Consider the following 20,711-nt stretch of genomic DNA (forward strand, 5'->3'; position numbering starts at 1 on the left):
CTCAACGTGGACAAGACAAAAGGGATGACCGTGGACTTCAGGAAGGCACAGGTCGACCACCCTCCATTGCACATCAAAGGCTCTGCTGTGGAGAGAGTGAAGAGCAAAGTTCCTTTCGTACACATAATGGATGATCTAACCTGGACCCACAATACCTCCTCATTAGTCAAGAAGGCACAGTAGCCTCTACACTTTCTGAGAGACTGAGGCGAGGAAGGGTCCCCGCCCCCCTTCTACTTCCTACAGGAGTAACATCGAGAGTGTCTTGTCTGGCTACATCATTGTGCGGTACAGAAACTACAGGGCACTGGACCACAAGACCCTACAGAGGACAGTAAAAACTGCTGAGAGAATTACTAGGGTCTCCCTCCTGTCTACTTGTGACACTTACTGGGAACGTTGCCAAGGAAGGACCCCAATTATTGTTGAGGATCCCTGACACCCAGCCCACAATCTCTTTGACCCACTGCTGCCAGAAAGGTGGTACAGAAATGTTAGGGGCTGAGGCTGGCAGACTGGATAACAGCCTCTCCCTCTCAGGCTGTGAGACTAATGAAAACCCTACCACACTGAGGTCTCATCACTAGGGCAACGTGCTGTTCACTGTACTGTTTAATACGCTGCTCTCTACCACATGCATTCTGAATTATATTTTAAGATTGCCTCTATTCCCCTGAACTTCAGTGAATGGAAAAGCAAACTGCTTAAACATTCCTTGTAGAAAAACCCTACCGGTTAGCAGGTTAATTGGTCACTGTAAATTATCCTGTGATTAGGATATTGTTAAATAGGTGGGCTGCTGGGCGGTGAGGCTCTCTGGGCTGGTACAGCCTGTTCCACCCTGTATCCCTAAATAAACAAAAAACCTCCATATCCGGGATTATCTAAGTGAATCTTCTTTGAATCACATTAAAAGACATAAGAGGCTTTCCTCAAAGAGTAGATCTTTGCAATGCTCTAGATGTAATCTCATTACAACTGCTCCGTACAGGAAGAATTCCCCCCTTAAACCTCCAGGTTCCTTGAAGTTTGAACCAAGGTTCAATTAGCCTTCCCTATGATCTGCTGCAACAGTGCACCATCTTTCTGTTCTCTAGTTTTTCAGGGACCCCTCCACCCAATTTTTTAAAATTCTACTGTGAATGCCTGCAAGAAAATAAGTCTTCGAGTAGTGCACGCATGGACTCTATTATGGAGTCTATGTACCCCCGCGGGCGGGTGTGCAGCAGGCTTGGCAATTGCTTGTATGTTCCAGGGTTATTTAACTCCCTTCTTTTCACTGTAGTCTTCTCAAGACTTGACCAAAAGCACACATTATTATCCCCCCTGCTTACCCTTGTCCTTGTCCAGGAAAGAGCATCACCATTCTGACTAATGCTGAAAAGGAGTGGTACTCACTTAGTATTTAATTAATGTTTATAGCCACGGTGTTGACGATTAAATTTCAGTTTGATAGTTTTGGTTAATGGCCCTATGGCCCAAGCTTATATTGGTTTTCTTTCCCTAAATATTCTGCCACAGTTCTCATTAAAGTCAGTGAACTGTCAGTGAACCTCAGAATAGAGGCGATGTCCTTTTAAAATGGAGCTGAGGAGTTTCTTTAGCCAGAGAGTGGTGAATCTGTGGAATTCTTTGCCGCAGGTGCCGTGGTTTTTCGTGCCTCACAAATGACCAAGAGACGCAGAAGATTCTTCAAGAAGGGTTAAACTTTAATTTGCAAATCAAAGCTGAGACAGTCATTGAGCTAGTCGCTGACTGCCCCCCCCCCCCCCCCGACACAGCATTTTTTATAGCAATCTCCTGGTCCAGTTGCATTAGCATATGTAATCGATCTATAGTTGCGTATTACACGTACCTCACGTACATCATGTCCCTATTGTTTCTATCAATTGATTTAATCATGTTCTAATCTACATCTCTTAGCTACCTCTCATTAACATACCATTGTCTTCTACATTTTTAGGATTTCAGTCTCCTACCAAATTGGGTACACGCATAGCAAATAATAGTCCTAGGATTATGTGACTTAATTTTGTTCTAATCTATATCTCTTAGCTACTTCTCATTAACACACCATTGTCTTCTACATTCTTAAGATACATGCATAGCAAATAGCAAGTTTCAAAACTGACTTCATAGTTTTGGTAAATTTATACTTTTATACTCCAATACAGGCAGCTGTGGAGGTCAAGTCTTTATGTATATATAAGGCAGAGCTTGTGAGATTCTTGATTGGTGATGGCGTTGAAGGGATACAGGGAGAAGGGAGGCGACTGGGGCTGAGAGGAAAATTGGATCAGTCATGATGAAATGGCAGAGCAGTCTCAATGGGCCAAATGACCTAATTCTATATCTTATGGTCTTATATATCAATGACCAAAGCAGTCCAAGTATGCGTTGAGGTCAGCTGCATAGCATGCCACAACTTACTAACCCTAACCCTTACATCTTTGGAATATGTGAGGAAACTGGAGTACTCAGGAAAGCCCATGCAGTCACAAACTGCTTACAGACAGCAGTGAGAATTAAGACCATAAGGCATAGGAGCAGAATTAGGCCGGCCATTCAGCCCATTGATTCTTCTCTGCCATTCCATCATGGATGATCTCAGATCCCACTCAACTCAATACACCTGCCTCCTCGCCATATCCATTAATGCCCTGACCAATCAAGAAACTATCTACTTCGGCCTTAAATATACCCATGGACCTGGCCTCCCAGACTCCAGTGTCTCTCTCTCCCCGCACTTGGGCCATATCCAAACATTCTGTCAACATATGTACTTTGACTGGAAATTTATTTTGAACTTTTAATGCTGCAGCTCTCTGTAACTTCTCCACCTAAAACAAGAAGACTTGGTCCTACATTTAGTTTCACATTTTAACACACTGCCACTTTGCCATCATTCTTCCAACTGACCTATCTATCCAGGGATCCCTCTGCAGATCAAGAGTTCTCAACCTGGGGTCCCTGGATACATCGCTTAGTGGCTTTGGTCCATAGAATAAAGAAAGGTTGGGAACCCCTAATGTAAACTGTTGCAGCCTCCTCTTGCCTTCCTTGTTATATTAGTGTCATCTGAAAATCTGGCAACTCAACACTCACTTCCTTCTTCCAAGTCATTGGGTGAACCGCTACAGTCTCAGCACTGACCACATTGTACCCCACTGGTCATGGATCATCAACTGTAAAAATATATCCCCCCCCCCCCTCACTTGGTGCTTCTTGCCTCTTTTGGTGCCCCTAGGTTGGCATGGAGGCCAGATGTCTGCAAATCCAGGCCAGCGGCTGGATGTTGGAGACCTAACATTTGACTGTCTGAACATCCAGGGCCGAGGACTGTGGTCAGACGCCCAGAGGCCAGAGCTCCGCAGTCTGAAGGCCTGTCTGTACCTGTGTGCAGTGGGTGGGAACGAGCTTGTTTTACTTTTGTTGCTGGTGTTTTCCCGTTGAACGTGGTAGACATGCAATGTCGCCACCAGAATGTGCAGCAACACTTGCAGCTGCCCTCAGCACTCCCGGGGGTTGTGTTGGCAGTTAACACAAATGACCATTTCACTGTATGTCTCGATGTACATGTGATAAATAAATGAACCTGAATCTGTCCATGTTACCTCTAGCACCAGGGTTCTAACCTTGTGACTTAAGCTTTTGTGAAATACTGAACCTCATTAAACACCCTTTGGAAGTCTGAACACACTTACGCGCTCCCCTCTAGCCACACTGGTCCATACTTTCTCAATAAAAGTTTATCATACACGACTCCCCTTCATGGAAATTGGAATTGGAGGACACTTGCACCACTCATAGTCCTCTTGATGACACAGCAGTGTAAGTTACAGGCCATCTCAAACTGCAGGGACTGTACACCTTGTATAATTCCTCATGGTCCCAGAACACATTCTACACAATCAAGACAGATTACGAATGCTCTGCTTTCTGAGGAGGCTGAAGTGAGCTGGACTATGCATAATCAATAGTCACAGTCTTCTACAGATGTGCAGTAGGGTGCATCCTAACGTGCTGCATCACTGGTTGGTATGGAAACGGCACTGCGGCGGACAGGAAGGCTCGAGAGTGCTTAGTCAAAATGGTCCAATGCATCACCGGCACCAACCTACCCACCATCAAGGACATATATTCAGAAGGGTGCAGGTAAAAGGCAAGTAATATCATGAGGGACCCCACTCACCTTGCTCATGGACTGTTTGTCCCACCTCCAAGAGGAGGAAACTACGTAGCATCCACAGCAGGACCAGTAGACTCAAAAACAGCTGCTTTCCCCGAATGGTAAGGCGAATCAACACCTCCAGCCTTTAAGCTACCACACCACACCCCCCATCACCACTACTTCATCATGACTTGTCAGTCACCTTATGTAGACACCCCTGTGTCTAGCATCACTTTATAGGAATACAATCAATCTATGGATATAAGCTATCCTATCTATTTAATTTTATTTTTGTTTTTTAAACTATTGTGTTCTTTATCTTACTGTGTTTCTTTCTGTGCTGCATTAGATCCAGAGTAACTACAATTTCATTCTCCCTGTGTACTGCAAACGTTACTGAACAACCCTCCATCTTGCACACCATGCTCATTCTACTTGTGTGAATATGGTTTTTCAAACGTGTTGCCAGTATTTCCCCACTTACTGCTTTTAATGCCTGTCCAACAACAGTTATTGGACCAATCCATCACTTTCTGTCTTACCCTAATTTAAATAGTGCTGTCACATTAATAATTTTCTGGCCTTCTGGCACAGCTATCAGTTTATATACGTTCACCTACATACTTAGAACATAAGAGCAGTACAGTGCAGACCCTTCAGCCCACAATGCTGTCCTGACATTTTAACCTACTCTAAGATTAATCTCCTACATAGCCTTCTATTTTTCACTCATCCATGTGTCATTTTAAGAGTTTCTTAAGTGTGATAACATATATGCCTCTACCACCACCCTCCATGCATCTGTCAATGTTCAACGTCAAAGTAAATTTATTATCAAAGTACATATAGGTCACCATTATTAACCCTCAGATTCATTTCTTATGGGCATACTCGATAAATCTATAGAATAATAATCATAAAAGAATCAATGAAAGTGCCCAGCCTGGGCGTTCAACCAGAGTGCAAACACAAAAAGAAAGAAATAATAATAAATAAATTAGCAATAAATATGCTCAGAACATGAGCTGAAGAGTCCTTGAAAGTGAGTCCATAGGTTGTGGGAGCAGTTCAGTGATGAGCCAAGTGAAGTTGAGTGAAGTTATCCCACTTTGTTTAAGAACTTGATGGCTGAGAGTTAGTAATTCCTCCTGAACCTAGTGATGTGAGTCCTCAGGCTCCTGTACCTTCTTCCTGATGGCAGCAGCAAGAAGAGAGCATGTCTTGGGTGATGGGGATCACTGATGATGGATGCTGCTTTCCTGCGACAGTGTTTCACGTAGACGTGTTCAATGGTGGGGAGGGTTTATCCATGATGGACAGGGCCATATCCACTGCTTTTTGTCAAATTTTCCATTTAAGGAAAATTTAAGTGTTTCCATACCAGGCAGTGATGCAGCCAGTCAATATACTCTCTACCACACATCTATAGAAGTTTGTCGAAGTTTTCGATTTCATGCTGAATCTTCATGAACTGCTAAGGAAGTAGAGGTGCTGCTGTGCTTTCTTCATAATTGCACTTACTTGCTGGGCCCAGGACAGGTCATCCAAAATAATAACATCGACGAATTTAAAGCTGCTGACCCTCTCCTCCTCTGAACCTCCGATGAGGATTAGCTCATGGACCTTTGGTTTCCTTCTCCTGAAGCCTATAATCATCTCCTTCATTTTGCAGACATTGAGTTAAGAGGTTGTTGTTATGACATCACTCAGCCAGATTTCCAATCACTCTCCTAAATGCTGCTTCGTCTCTACCTTTGATTCGGCCTATGACAGTGGTGTCATCAGCAAACATGGATATGGCATTGGAGCTGTGCTTAGCCTTAGTCATAAGCATAATGCAAGTAGAGCAGGGGCTAAACACACAACCTTGTGGTACACCTGTGCTGATAAGAGATTGTGGAAGGGATATTGTTGCCAATCCGAACTGACTGGGTTCTGCAAGTGAGGAAATCGAAGATCGAATTGCACAAGGAGGTATTGTGGCTGAAGTCATTGATTAGTTTTGAGGGGATGATTGCATTGAATGCTGAGCTGTGGTTGATAAAGAGCATCCTGAGAATGAATCTTTGTTGTCTAGATATTCCTGGGTTGAGTGGAGAGCCAATGAAATGGCATCTGCTGTGGACCTGTTGCTCCAGTAGGCAAATTGGAGAGGATCTAAACTGCTTCTCAGGCAGGAGTCGAAATGTTTCATCGCCAATCCCTCAAAGCACTTCAGCGTGGATCAAAGTGCTACTGGACAATAGTCAATGAGGCAGGTCACCATGCTCTTTTTGGGCACTGGTCTAATTGAAGCCTGGCTGAAGCAGCTGGACACCTCAGTTTGGTGGACCGAGAGGCTAAAGATCTCAGTGAACACTCCAGCCAGTTGATCAGCCCGGGTCTTTAGTACTTGGTCAGGTACCCTGTCTGGGCCAGATACTTTTCATGGGCTCACCCTCCTAAAAGCTGCTTGCATGTCCCCTCAGAGAATGAAATCACAGGATCTTCAGGGGCTGTGAGAGTTTGTGATGGTTCCTCCATGTTTTGATGATCAAAGCGAACATAGAAGGCATGGACCTCACCTGGAAGTAAAGCCCTGCTGATTGATTTAACTTTCCAAGAGGTGGTAGTTTTCAAGCCCTGCCATAGCTGTCAAACATCCTTTGTTGATTCAAGTTTAGTCCGGAATTGCCACTTTGCCTGTGAGATGGCTTTCCGGAGATCACACCTGGACCTCTCGTAACTTTCTTGGTCGCCAGACTTGAATGTCACTGATCTGTCCCTCAGCAGAGTGCAGATCTCATGGTTCATCCATTTGGGGAAGACTGTGAATTATTTTGTGGGGACACACTCGTTTACAGTTGTTTTAATAAAGTCCATCACAACCATGGTGTAATTATTCAGATTCACAGATGAATAAGGCCAGTCTATTGACTCGAAGTAATTCCACAGCTGCTCCTCTGCCTCCTGTGACCACCTCTTTGTTGTTCTAATCTCTGGAGCTTTGCTCTCTGTGTGAAAAAACTTACCTCTGACATGCCCTCCCTATATTCTCCTTTTAAACACCTTAAAATGAGGCCCTTTTTGTACTGTTATTTCATCTACTTGACTATGAAAGCCTCACACACTATGATACATACTCCTCCTCCAGGGGCTGTGTCTGTACTTTCTGCTGCCTCAGGCAAACAGCCAACAAAGAATCATAGAGCACCATAGCACAGAAACAGGCCCTTCAGAGAACACAATGAAAGATCTCACCCAACCCGGATATCCCTCCTTCTCTCCCTTCCATCAGGCAGGAGATACAAGAACTTGAAAACACACACCACTAGGCTTAAGAGCACCTTCTACCCTGCTGTTAGAAGACGAGCAAACGAACCTCTGGTACGGTAAAGGTGAACTCTTTGCCTCACAGCTGACCCCAGCATGACCCTCACAGCTTACTGTCTACCCACACTAGACATTCAGAGTTCAAAGTGAATTTCTCCAGAACAGTAACACTACATTCTCCACTTTGTTATTGCTTTTCCTTTGCAATAACTCAAGGTACTTATGCCGTGAAATGGTCTGTTTTTATGGCACAGGTTTTCATTACATGTTTCAACGAACACGTGAGAAATAAATCTGAATCTTGAATCTATCTCAGTACATGTGGTAATAATGAGCTAGTTACCAGTCTTTGCATGATATTGATCTTTTGTGCTCACTGTTGTATTTATTGTTACCATGGGAACTCAGTACTTTGTGAGCTTCATGCAAGTACGGAGTTTCACTGAACCCTGCAGTACACTCAGCGGCCACTTAATTAGCTACCTCAGTGGACACAGTGTTTGTTCGTGGTCTTTCGCTGATGTGGCCCATCCACTTCAAGACTTGTGACTTTAGAGATGCTCATCTGCATGTGCTGTCGTAGCACGTGGTTACTTGAGCTATTGTTGCCTTCCTGTCAGCTTAAACCAGTCCAGTCATTCTCCTCTGACCTCTCTCACTAACAGAAGTAATACTCACAGGATGTTTTTATCTTTTCCACACCACTCTCTGTAAACTCTATAGATTGTTGTGCATGAAAATCCCAGATCAGCAGTTTCTGAGATACTCAAACCACCCCATCTGGCACCAACAATCATTCCCCAGTCAAAGTCACTTAGGTCATAGTTGTTCCCCATTCTGATGTTCGGTCTGAACAACAACTGAACCTCTTTGATCCCGTCGGCATGCTTTTATGCACTGAATTGCTGGCACATGATTGGCTGCTTAGATACCTGCATTAATGAGAAGGTGTACCTAATAAAGTGGCAACTGAGTGTATATGGCAATAAAGTAAAGTAATTCAATCTTCTGAAAGATCCAGAGTTGAATTTAGGCCTCTGAAACAGTGAAGCTCCTAGAAATTGGATGCCCCCCATTCCCCTATTTCTGGTATGCTAAACAAATGTACCGCATAGTTTACTTCCTCTGCTCCCCGCCCCCCCCCCCACCCCCACTCCACATACAGTAAGTGACGTTGGGAGGCCAAAGCATATCATGTCACTCTTATGAAATTTGCTCACAGTGCAGCTGTGGGTAGTTTAATTGGAATTCTGTCTCTCACTTACCGTATGACCATAAGAGCTAGGAACAGAATTAAGCAATTTTGTCCATCAAGTCCACTCTGCCATTTGAGCATGGCAGATTAATTATCCCTCTCAACCCCGTTTCCCTGCCTTCTCCCTGTAACCTTGGACACCATAATCTCATCAACAACTGATTTATCTCTGCTTTAAATATACCTAATGACTTGGCCTCCACAGCTTCCTGCAGCAATGAATTTCACAGATTCTCCACCCTCTGGCTAAAGAAATTCCTCCTCATCACTGTTCTAAAGGGACTTCCTTGTGTTCTGAGTTGTGCCCTCTGGTTCTAGAGTGCCCCACTATTGGAAACATTCTCTCCATGTCCCCTCTATCTAGGCTTTCCAATATACAAACCCCATTTCCAGAAAAGTTGGGATATTTTCCAAAATGCAATAAAAACAAAAATCTGTGATATGTTAATTCACGTGAAGCTTTATTTAACTAACAAAAGTACAAAGAAAAGATTTTCAATAGTTTACTGACCAACTTAATTGTATTTTGTAAATATACACAAATTTTGAATTTGATGGCTGCAACACACTCAACAAAAGTTGGGACAGAGGCATGTTTACCATTTTGTTACATCACCTTTCCTCTTAATAACACTTTTTAATCATTTTGGAACTGAGGATACTAATTGTAGTAGATTTGCAATTAGAAATTTTGTCCTTTCTTGCTTGATATAAGACTTCAGTTGCTCAACAGTCCGTGGTCTCCGTTGTCTGATTCTCCTCTTCATGATGCACCATACATTTTCAATAGGAGATAGATCTGGACTGGCAGTAGGCCAGTCAAGCACGAGCACTCTGTGTCTACAAAGCCATGTTGTTGTACCCCGTGCAGAATGTAGTCTGGCATTGTCCTGCTGAAATAAGCATGGACGTCCCGGGAAGAGACGTCACCTTGATGGCAACATATGTCTCTCGAAAATCCTAATATACGCCTCAGAGTCAATGGTACCTTCACATACATGCAACTCACCCATGCCGTGGGCACTGATGCACCCCCATACCATCACAGATGCTGGCTTTTGCACCTTTCGCTGATAACAATCAGGATGGGCGTTTTCATCTTTGGCACGGAGAACTCAACGCCCGTTTTTTCCGAAAACTAGCTGAAATGTGGACTCATCTGACCACAGCACACGGCTCCACAGTCTTTCGGTCCATTTGAGATGAGCTCGGGCCCAGAGAACTCGCCGGTGTTTCTGCATAGAGTTGATGTATGGCTTCCACCTTGCGTAATACAGTTTCAAGTTGCATTTCTGGATGCAGCGACGGACTGTGTTAAGTGACAACGGTTTTCCGAAGTACTCCCGAGCCCAGGTGGCTATAATTGTCACAGTAGCATGACGGTTTCTTAGGTAGTGCCGCCTGAGGGCTCGAAGATCACGCGCATTCAACAGTGGTTTCCGACCTTGCCCTTTACGCACTGAGATGTCTCTGAATTGTCTGAATCTTTTCACAATATTATGTACTGTAGATGCTGAAAGACCTAAATTCTCTGCAATCTTGTGTTGGGAAATGTTCCTTTTGAACTGACTAACAATTCTCTCACGAATTTTGGCACAAAGGGGTGAGCCATGACCCATCCTTGCTTGCAAAGACTGAGCCTTTGATGGACGCTACTTTTACACCCAGTCATGATACCTCACCTGCTACCAATTAGCCTGCTTAATATGGAGTCTTCCAAACCGGTGTTACTTGAATATTCTGTGCACTTTTCAATCTTATTTTAACTCTGTCCCAACTTTTGTTGAGTGTGTTGCAGCCATCAAATTCTAAATATGTGTATATTTACAAAATACAAGTAAGTTGGTCAGTAAAACTATTGAAAATCTTTTCTTTGTACTTTTGTCAGTTAAATAAAGGTTCACGTGAATTAACATATCACAGATTTTTGTTTTTATTGCATTTTGGAAAATATCCCAACTTTTCTGGAAATGGGGTTTGTACAATAGGTTTCAATGAGATCCCCAGGGCCCGGTGTTCCAATGAGAAACTCCAGCAAGTACAGGCCCAGGGCCGACATACACTCCTTATACGTAAACCCCTTAATTCTTGGGATCATTCTCATGCAGCTTTTCCAGACCTTCTCCAATGCCAGCAATCCTTTCTTAGTTAAGGGGTTGAAAACTGCTTACAATGCACCAAATGCTCTCTAACCAATGCCTTATAAAGCCTCAGCAAGACATCCTTGCTTTTATATTTTAGTCCTCTGAAAATAACTGCTAGCATTGCATTTGCCTTCCTCACCACTGACTCAACCCACAACTTAATCTTTTGAGAACCCCGCACTAGGACTCCCAAATCCCTCTGCACCTCTGATTTCTGAATTTACTCCCAGTTTGGAAAATAGTCTACATCTTTGTTCCATTCAACAAAGGGCCCATCCATAGTCATACTCCGTCACTGTGAAGAATATTATTTGCAGAATGCTTTCGGTAAAGCAGAAATAGCCCCTTACCTGTGGGTTGCTTCTGGAGAAGGTCCATGATGACAGAATCGGCCCCTTTAGTGTAAACAACAATCTCATCAGTCAGGGGGTGCCTCACCACCACGGACATCCGCTTCCGGGTAGAATCGAAGCCCAGCGTATGCAGGAGCTCAAAGGCGAGCTTGCCCACGTGAGGCAACTCCACGGTCACCTGCTCTGGGAGTCGGCCCACCAGGGCGCAGTTGTAGGCTTTGGCTGCGTAAACCAGGGCAGCTTCATCCGGGCTCTCTGCCTCGTAGCGCAGCTCTCCGTCCTTTCCCTCAGCTATCGTGCTCTCTGCCTGAAAGCCGTTGGGGGATCTGCCAAGCTCTTCGGCCATCCTCACGGAGGCAGTGTCTGAAGAAGGAGAGGCCAAGGTGCTGGCGGAGACTCTGTGCAGAGATTTACTTGTGGAAAGACTGGAGGAACTGCTGTTGTTAGAACCCGAGGTGAGGCGGCTGGGAGTAAACCTTTTGATGAAATCTTCTAACGACTTGACCGGAGACTTCATCTCAAAGCGGGCTCGGCCCTTAAGTCTCGGTTGGTTCGGGGATGAAACCATTACAGTGTTACAAACAGTCAGTGCTATAAAAAAGTCAGTGACATCAGACAGTTCGGGGGTTAAGTAGCTTAACGGTTGGCCGTGTTGTCTCAAATCTTTCAGTCGACTGGCACATTCATTCACCTTTTCCAGCAACTGAGGGTCGGGCGTGATGTCTTTTTCCTAGAAAGAAATAAAATCCCGAATGGAAGATTAAAGCCAGCAAGGCTATATCTCCTGTGCACTGGTCAATGTATCATCAAATGAGTTTGTTCCAATTTCCTCCCACACCCAAAGGACTGCTGGTAGGTTAAATGGCTACTGTAAGCGACCCCAAGTGTAGGTGGGTGGATGATGAGGAATTGATGTGTAAGGAAGAAAGAACAGATTGCAGGTAAACAAGTTGTGACTGGTAATGCGTGTACTCTGAGAACCAGGGGCAGCTTGGCAGCACAGCGGTTAGCGTAACTCCATTATAGTGCTAGCAAACTTGGTTCAATTCCCACTGTTGTCTGTGAGGAGATTGTATGCTCTCCCCATGATAGTGTGCGTTTCCTCTGGGTGCTTCTGTTTCCTCCCATATTCCATAGATGTACGGGTTAGTTGGTCACATTGGTGTAATTAGAGGGCACAAGCACTTTGGGCTGGAAGGGCGTGTTATCGTGCTGCATTTCTAAATAAACAAACTAACAAACAATCCAGCAAAGACTCGACAGGCAGAATGTCTTTATGACAAACAATCTGCAGAGGCTGGAAATCCAAGCAACACACACAAAATGCTGGAGGAACTCAGCAGGCCAGGCAGCATCTATGGAAAAGAGTACAGTCGACATTTCGGGGTGAGCCCCTACATCAGGAGTCTGAAAGGTCTCGGCCTGAAACATCGACGCTTTACTTTTTTCCATAGATGCTGCCTGGCCTGCTGAGCTCCCCCTGCATTTTGTGTGTGTTGCTTGGATGTCTTCATGTGTCTTTCTGTGTCTTTCCACACCTTCCACAACAAAGACCCATATATGATAATCACTGAAAGAAAATCCTTTAGGGTTTTCTGTTTTTACCTTAGGATGTCAGATATGTGAAATTTAGTTCCAGAAGGAAGTCAACTTAATGTGTTGAGGGAAAACAGGTAAGAACATGGAATAATATGATACAAGAGATAGAAACATAGAAAACCTACAGCACAATAATAGGCCCTTCAACCCCCAATGCTGTGCCAAACATGTCCTTACTTTAAAAATTACTTAAGGTTACCCAGAGCCCTCTATTTTTCTGAGCTCCATGTACCTATCCAGGAGTCTCTTAAAAGACTCTATCGTATCTGCCTCCAGCACCATCGCCGACAGCCCCTCCCATGCACTCACCACTCTCTGCGTTAAAAACTTACCCCTGACATCTCCTCTGTACCTACTTCCAAGCACCTTAAAACTGTGCCCTCTCATGCTCGCCATTTCAGTCCTGGGAAAAAGCCTCTGATTATGCACATGATCAATGCCTCTCATCATCTTGTACACTTCTCTCAGGTCACCTCTCATCCAACATCACTCCAAGGAGAAAAGGCCAAGTTCACTCAACCTATTCTCATAAGGCATGCTCCCCAATCCAGGCAACATCCTTGTAAATCTCCTCTGTACCCTTTCTATGGTTTACACATCCTTCCTGTAGTGAGGTGACCAGAACTGAGCACAGTACTCCAAGTGGGGTCTGACTAGGGTCCTATATAGCTGCAACATTACCTCTCAGCTCCTAAATTCAATTCCACGATTGATGAAGGCCAATGCACCGTATGCCTTCTTAACCACAGTGTCAACCTACGCAGCAGCTTTGAGTGTCCTATGGACTCGGACCGCAAGATCCCTCTGATCCTCCACACTGCCAAGAGTCTTACTATTAATACTATATTCTGCCATCATATTTGACCTACCAAAATGAACCACCTCACACTTATCTGGGTTGAACTCCAGCTGCCACTTCTCAGCTCAGTTTTGCATTCTATCAATGTCCCATTGTAACCTCTGACAGCCCTCCACACTATCCACAACACCTCCAACCTTTGTGTCATCAGCAAATTTACTAACCCATCCCTCCACTTCCTCATCCAGGTCATTTATAAAAATCACAAAGAGTAGGGGTCCCAGAACAGATCCCTGAGGCACACCACTGGTCACTGGCCTCCATGCAGAATATGACCCGTCTACAACCACTCTTTGCCTTCTGTGGGCAAGCCAATTCTGGATCCATAAAGCAAGGACCCCTTAGATCCCATGCCTCCTTACTTTCTCAATAAGCCTTGCATGGGGTACCTTATCAAATGCCTTGCTGAAATCCATATACACTACATCTACTGCTTTACCTTCATCAATGTGTTTAGTCACATGCTCAAAAAATTCAATCAGGCTCATAAGGCACGACCTGCCTTTGACAGAGCCATGCTGACTATTCCTAATCATATTATGCCTCTCCAAATTTTTATAAATCTTGCCTCTCAGGATCTTCTCCATCAACTTACCAACCACTGAAGACTCACTGGTCTATAATTTACTGGGCTATCTCTAATCCCTTTCTTGAATAAGGGAACAACATCTGCAACCCTCCAATCCTCTGGAACCTCTCCCGTCCTCATTGATGATGCAAAGATCATTGCCAGAGGATCAGCAATCTCCTTCCTCACTTCCCACAGTAGCCTGGGCTATATCTCATCCAGTCCTGGTGACTTATCCAACTTGATGCTTTTCAAAAGCTCCAGCACATCCTCTTTCTTAATGTCTATATGCTCAAGCTTTTCAGTTGGCTGTACAATCACGATTGTAGTCCTCCCTACAATCACAAAGGTCCTTTTCCTTAGTGAACACTGAAGCAAAGTATTCATTAAGTATCTCTGCTATCTCCTCTGGTTCCATACACACTTTTCCACCGTCCCACTTGATTTAGTCCTATCCTGTCATGTCTTATCCTCTTGCTCTTCACATACTTGTAGAATGCCTTGAGGTTTTCCTTAATCCTGCCCATCAAGGCCTTCTCATGGCCCCTTCTGGCTCTGCTAATTTCATTCTTAAGCTCTTTCCTGCTAGCCTTATAATTTTCTAGATCTCCATCATTACCTAGTTTTTTGAACCTTTCGTAAGTTTTTCTTTTCTTCTTGACTAGATTTTCAACAGCCTTTGTACACCACAGTTCCTGTACCCTACCATTCCTTCCATCTCATTGGAACGTACCTGTGCAGAACATCACGCAAGTATCCTCTGAACATTTCCTACATTTCCCTGAGAACATCTGTTCCCAGTTTATGCTTCCAAGTTCCTGCCTGATAGCTTCATATTTCCCCTTACTCCAGTTAAATGCTTTCCTAACTTGTCTGTTCCTATCTCTCTCCAATGCTATGGTAAAGGAGATAGAATTGTGATCACTATCTCCAAAATGCTGTCCCACTGAGAGACCTGACACCTGACCAGGTTCATTTCCCAATACCAGATCAAGTACAGCCTCTCTTCTTGTAGGCTTATCTACATATTGTGTCAGGAAACCTTCCTGAACACACCTAACAAACTCCACCCCATCTAAACCCCTTGCTCTAGGAAGATGCCAATCAATATTGGGGAAATTAAAGTCTCCCACCACCATGACCTTGTTATTGTTACACTTTTCCAGAATCTGTCTCCCTATCTGCTCCTCGATGTCCCTGTTACTATTTGGTGGTCTATAAAAAAAAACACCTTGTAGTTTTTGATCCCTTCCTGTTCCTAACTTCCACCCACAGAGACTGAGTAGACAATCCCTCCATGACTTACTCCTTTTCCGCAGCCGTGACACTATCTCTGATCAGCAGTGCCACACCCCCACCTCTTTTGCCTCCCTCCATATCCTTTCTGAAACATCTAAAGCCTGGCACTCTAAATAACCATTCCTGCCCTTGAGCCATCCAAGTCTCTTTAACGGCCACAACATCATAGCTCCAGTACTGATCCAGGCCCTAAGCTCATCCGCTTTGTTCATGATGAGTACAGAGCAGCTGAACCAACTACCCTGTAGGCCTGATGTACATTAACACCATGCTTTGTCAAGATGTCAGGGTGTATCCTAGCTGAGAGCCATTGTTGTTTATCATTGTGGGAGTCTTTCAACTTAGAGCCCAGCCCATACATTAACTCGTGCCATCTAGCATTTTGTCAACCAATCAACTCAATACCTAAAATATCTCTTGAATAGATGCTTTGCTTTTTCTTCCTTGAAAGTAAGTCCTAGTCAGCTTAGTCTTTCTGGAATATGAACCTTTCATTTCTAGCTTCACACAAGAGATTCTGCAGACGCTGTAATTCTTGAGCAACACACACAAACAGCAGGAGAAACTCAGGAGATCAGGCAGCATCTATGGAGGGAAATGAACAGTAGAGATTTTTGGCCAAGGACCTTCATCAAACTCTTATGTATCTTGTTCGCATTATGCCTTTGCTTCCCAATTTCAGCTGGCCTCCAATTATCTAAGCAGTTATGGGCTCGTTTTTTTAACCCCTCACGATGTTTCCTTGCGTTATATTATAAACATATTTGTTTAGTTATTTTTTTATTTTTTGAGAAACAGTGTGGAGTAGGCTCTTACGGGCCTGCAAAGACCAATTACCCTACTGATGGTATGTCTTTGGACTCTGGGTGGAAACTGCAGCACGTGGAGAAAACCCAGTCACTGGGAGAATGTGCTAACTCCTTACAGGCAGAAGTGGGAATTGAACCCGTGTAGTCTGTACTGTAAAGTGTGGTGCTAACAACTACGCTACCGTGCAGCCTCGTATTTGCCATTTATATTTTCTCCAAGTTTATTAAAAGCCCCCTGCATTTTGTCAATATCTTCCATTGATATTATCTACACCTTTCAATTAGTTTTGAACTGAAATTTTTCCCAGCCTAGCTCATTCTTGCTAAATTAGAACAGAAAATACCCTACAGAAACATTCCTGATAAGAAGTTAGTGCCCGGAATCATTGACTCTGTTTTTCTCTCTCCAAAGATGCTGACTGACCTGCAGTGTATTTCCAAGCACACTCTGTTTTATTTTAGATTGCCAGCATCTGCAGCATTTTGCTTGTGGATGACCATTCACATTAATGTACTGACACACTGAGGTAGAACTACCAGCTAATTTGCCCAAAAACTTTCTCACCCAATAAACACTTTTAGTGAACACTCATAAACAGAAAAAGAATTGAGCAACACGCACAAAATACTGGAGGAGCTCAGCAATTTAGGCAGCATAAGGCCACATGATATATAGGATATGGCTTTATAAATTCTCAACATTACATTCATGCTTTTATATTCTAGTCCTCTTGAAATGAATGCTAACATTGCATTTGCCTTCCTCATCTCAGACTCAACCTGCAAATTAACCTTTGGGGAATCTGGCACAAGGGCTTCTAAGTCCCTTTGCATCTCATCTTTTTGTATTTTCTCTCCATTTGGAAAATACTTAACCTTTCCATTCCTTCTACCAAGGTGCCTGACGATACATTGTATTCCATCTGCCATTTTTTTGCCTATTCTTCTGATCCATCTACGTCCATCTGTAGCCTCTACTTCCACAGAAATACCTGCCCCTCCACCTACCTTCATATCGTCTGCAAACTTTGCAAGAAAGCCATCAGTTCCATCATCCAAATCATTGACATTTTAAGATAAAAAGAATCAGTCCCAACACAGACCCCTGTGGAACACCACTGGTCACTGGCAGCCAGCCCGGGAAGGCTCCCTTTAGTCCCACTCTTGGCCTCTTGCCAATCAGCCTCTGTTTTACTGGAGGGATCTTATTGGTCAATGTTTCAGGCTGAATCCCTTCATCAGGTTTGGAAAGGAAGGGGGCACAAGCTTCTGACATTATTGCTTCTGCTCCTTCCTTCCCGGTCTTGGCTCAAAATATCAACTGTTTATTTCTCTCCATAGATGTTGGCTGACCTGCTGAGGTCCTCCAGCATTTTAAATGACTAGTTAACTCCTATTGGGCAGGTTCCTGATAAACACTGGATGGATGCTTTGCTTAACTTCGCCTGCCCTTGACTGGTGTATGCTACCACCTGAGTATGCAGGGCTGTCCCAAGTTTTCATGCTGCATCTATAACATTAGTGTGGAGTATGTGCCCAAGTCAAAGATTCAGGCTTGGAGCCAGAATCTGTTCACTTTTGGTTAATGTTAGAAATCCGTCACGGACCCCTGACTGTATGTTGCGCTCACTTACCATGGGGCTGCTGAAAGCCGTGTGCTTGGACAAGATACTGGCCCTCTTAGCCTCTGCCCTGCTGCCAGTCCGACGATGAGACTTCGTGCTTTGGGTTCTGTGGGTTACTTTGGCACTCTGGTGACTGGAAATGCTGTCGCACCTCGGCATTGTTCCCGATTTGGATATACATTCTTCGTCCTCTGAGTCAGGGTCTTGGTACATCGCCAATCTCTTTGCTATTGGTGGAAAAAGAAGTTATTTCTTCAGTTCAATATTAAACAGAACAACTGAAAAGGTGACTATTGTTGATTTAAAACAGAATGGCATTTTGCTCTTTTTTTTCTCTTATAATAAACTAATTATTGTTCATTTTAGACTGGGTTAATTTTGGAGGTAAATTGGTTTATTATTGACATACATACTGAGATACAGCTAAAAACTTTGTTTGGCATGCTATCCGTACATATTATTTCATCACATCAGTACACTGTGGTAGTACAAGGAGAAAGCAACACACAATGGAGAATTAAGTGTTGCAGCTACACAGAAAGTGCAGTGCAGGCTAGCACAGTAGCATAGTGGTTAGCACAATGCTTTACAGTGCTGGCGACCCAGGTTCAATTCCCGCTTTGTACTTTGTACGTTTTGCCCGTGACTGTGTGAGTTTCCTTCAGGTGATCCGGCTGCCTCCCACAATTCAAAGACATACCTTGAATTAATTTTTAGGTTAATAAGTTGACCTGTAATTAGGCTAGAGTTAAACTGGGGCAGCTTGAAGGGCACGGAATCTCGATAGATAAATAAATAATAAATTAATTAAGGTGCAAGGGCATAACGAGGTAGACTGTGAGGTGTAGAGTCCATCTTCTTGTACTAAGGGACTGTCCAATAGTCCTATAACAGTAGGATAGAAGCTGTTCTAGAGTTTGGTGGCATGTGCTTTCAGGCTTCTAAATCTTCTGCCCGCTAGGAGCGGGGAGAGAAAAGAATGCCCAGGGTGGGTGCGGACTTTGATTATTCTGGCTGCGTTACCGAAGCAGTAAGAAGTGTAGACAGTGTGGTGAGGCTAGATTTCATAAAGTGCTGAGTTGTGTCCACAGTTTTCTGCAAGTTCTTGCATTCTTGGGAAGAGCAGTTGCCCAATCAAGTTGTGCCGGATCTGGATACGATGATCGTATAAAAATCGGGGTGCTGAATTTCTTCAGCCTCCTGAGGAAGGAGAGGGACAGGTGAACTTTCTTGGTCATGGCGGGTCTATGTGGATGGACCAGGACAGGCGATTGGTGATCTTCACTCTTTGGAGCTTGTACTCCTCATTCCAGTGTGAGCATAACATATAGAATATTCCTAAAATAGATACCATACAGAATCACACCGGCAAGAATTGTTCCTTGAGTATGCAATGAGTATCCCAGCGGTTTCACACCCCCATACCCGGTCTGTTTGGTAAAAAACGTGTTCCTGTTACCAATCTAAAAAAACCCACACAATTTAAGATCAGTGTGATCTTTAAGAATTGTGTTCTAGGTTTGCAGACTTCTCCAATGTCCAGTTCTTTGGGCGGTGAATCTGTGGAATTCATTGCCACAGACAGCCTTGGAGGCCTAGTCACTGGGTCTATTTAAAACAGAGGTTGACAGGTTCCTGATTAGTCAGGACATCAAAGGTTACAGGGAGAAGGCAGGAAAATAAGGTTAATAAATCAGCCATGCTGGATTGGCAGAGCAGACTCGATGGGCCAAATGGCCCAGTTGTACTCCAATGTCTTGTGGTCTTCTGGCCTTATGGAAATTGAATATAAATGCTGAGATTAGCAGACACATCAGATATCATTTGCAAGGAGGGAATTGGAGTTACTGTTTCAGGTTAATGATCTTATTCAGTCAAATTACCGATCATTGACCTGGAATGTTAACTTTGCTGCAGTCAGTGACTAAAGGGTGCACGACATTGAGAGGATGTTTCCTGTTGTGGGGAAGTCTTGGTCCAGAGGGCACAGCCTCAGAATAGAGGGATGTCCCCTGAGAACAGGGATGAAGAGGAATTTCTTTAGCCAGAAGACGATGAATCTGTGGAATTCATTGCCACAGAATACTGTGGTGGTGAAGCCATTGGGTTTATTTAAAATAAGTTTGATAGGTTATTGATTAGTCAGTGAATCAAAGGCTACAGGGGGAGGCAGGAGAATGGGGTTCAGTGGGATAATAAATAAGACATGATGAAATGGCGGATCAGGCAAGAAGGACTGAATGGCCTAATTCTGTTCCTATGTCTTAGGGTCTTATTGTCTTCTCATGTACACACTTTTGATTCTTGGACAATCCTTCTCCTTAAGCAACTGTACCTTAAGATCAATCCAAGTAGCTCCAGTTTCTTTACTTAATTAAAATGTGCCAGTCCAAAAAAAATCTTCTAAACCCTCTTGCACCCCCTTCAAGTGTTTGATACGGTTCTTAAGTGATGGTATCCAGAATTGTACAAAATGTTCCAGTGAAGTCTAACTGGTGGTTCTCAAGTTTATCGAACATCCAGGATCTGTACACAACAATGCAACTAAAACACAGGCAGGGCCCAGGGCTTTAGTAACATGTCCTCCCATTATCTGTGCAAGACCACTGGTTTATTTTTCTCATGGTGTCACGTATCCCATGTGCATTTATAGGTCCTCTCAGATTCGAGTCTTGAAATGAATTGTATTTTGTTGATCAAACTGCTTCCCATATCTT

The 20,711-nt window shown here is 43.8% G+C and overlaps 1 protein-coding gene across 1 annotated transcript in view; it reads right to left on the bottom strand.

Annotated features, from left to right (window-relative positions):
• Positions 1 to 20,711, bottom strand: part of atp10a (ATPase phospholipid transporting 10A) — a 228,939-nt gene that overhangs the window by 72,625 nt on the left and 135,603 nt on the right. The window contains exons 8-9 of the mRNA XM_073044103.1: positions 18,004 to 18,221; positions 11,233 to 11,965 (exon numbers count right to left, since the gene is read on the bottom strand). Of these exons, the coding sequence (XP_072900204.1) occupies positions 11,233 to 11,965; positions 18,004 to 18,221 (951 nt within the window). The remainder of the gene's footprint in view (positions 1 to 11,232; positions 11,966 to 18,003; positions 18,222 to 20,711) is intronic.

This window comes from Hemitrygon akajei, chromosome 4 (genome assembly GCF_048418815.1).
Source record: "Hemitrygon akajei chromosome 4, sHemAka1.3, whole genome shotgun sequence".
In the NCBI taxonomy this organism is placed as follows: Eukaryota; Metazoa; Chordata; class Chondrichthyes; order Myliobatiformes; family Dasyatidae; genus Hemitrygon; species Hemitrygon akajei.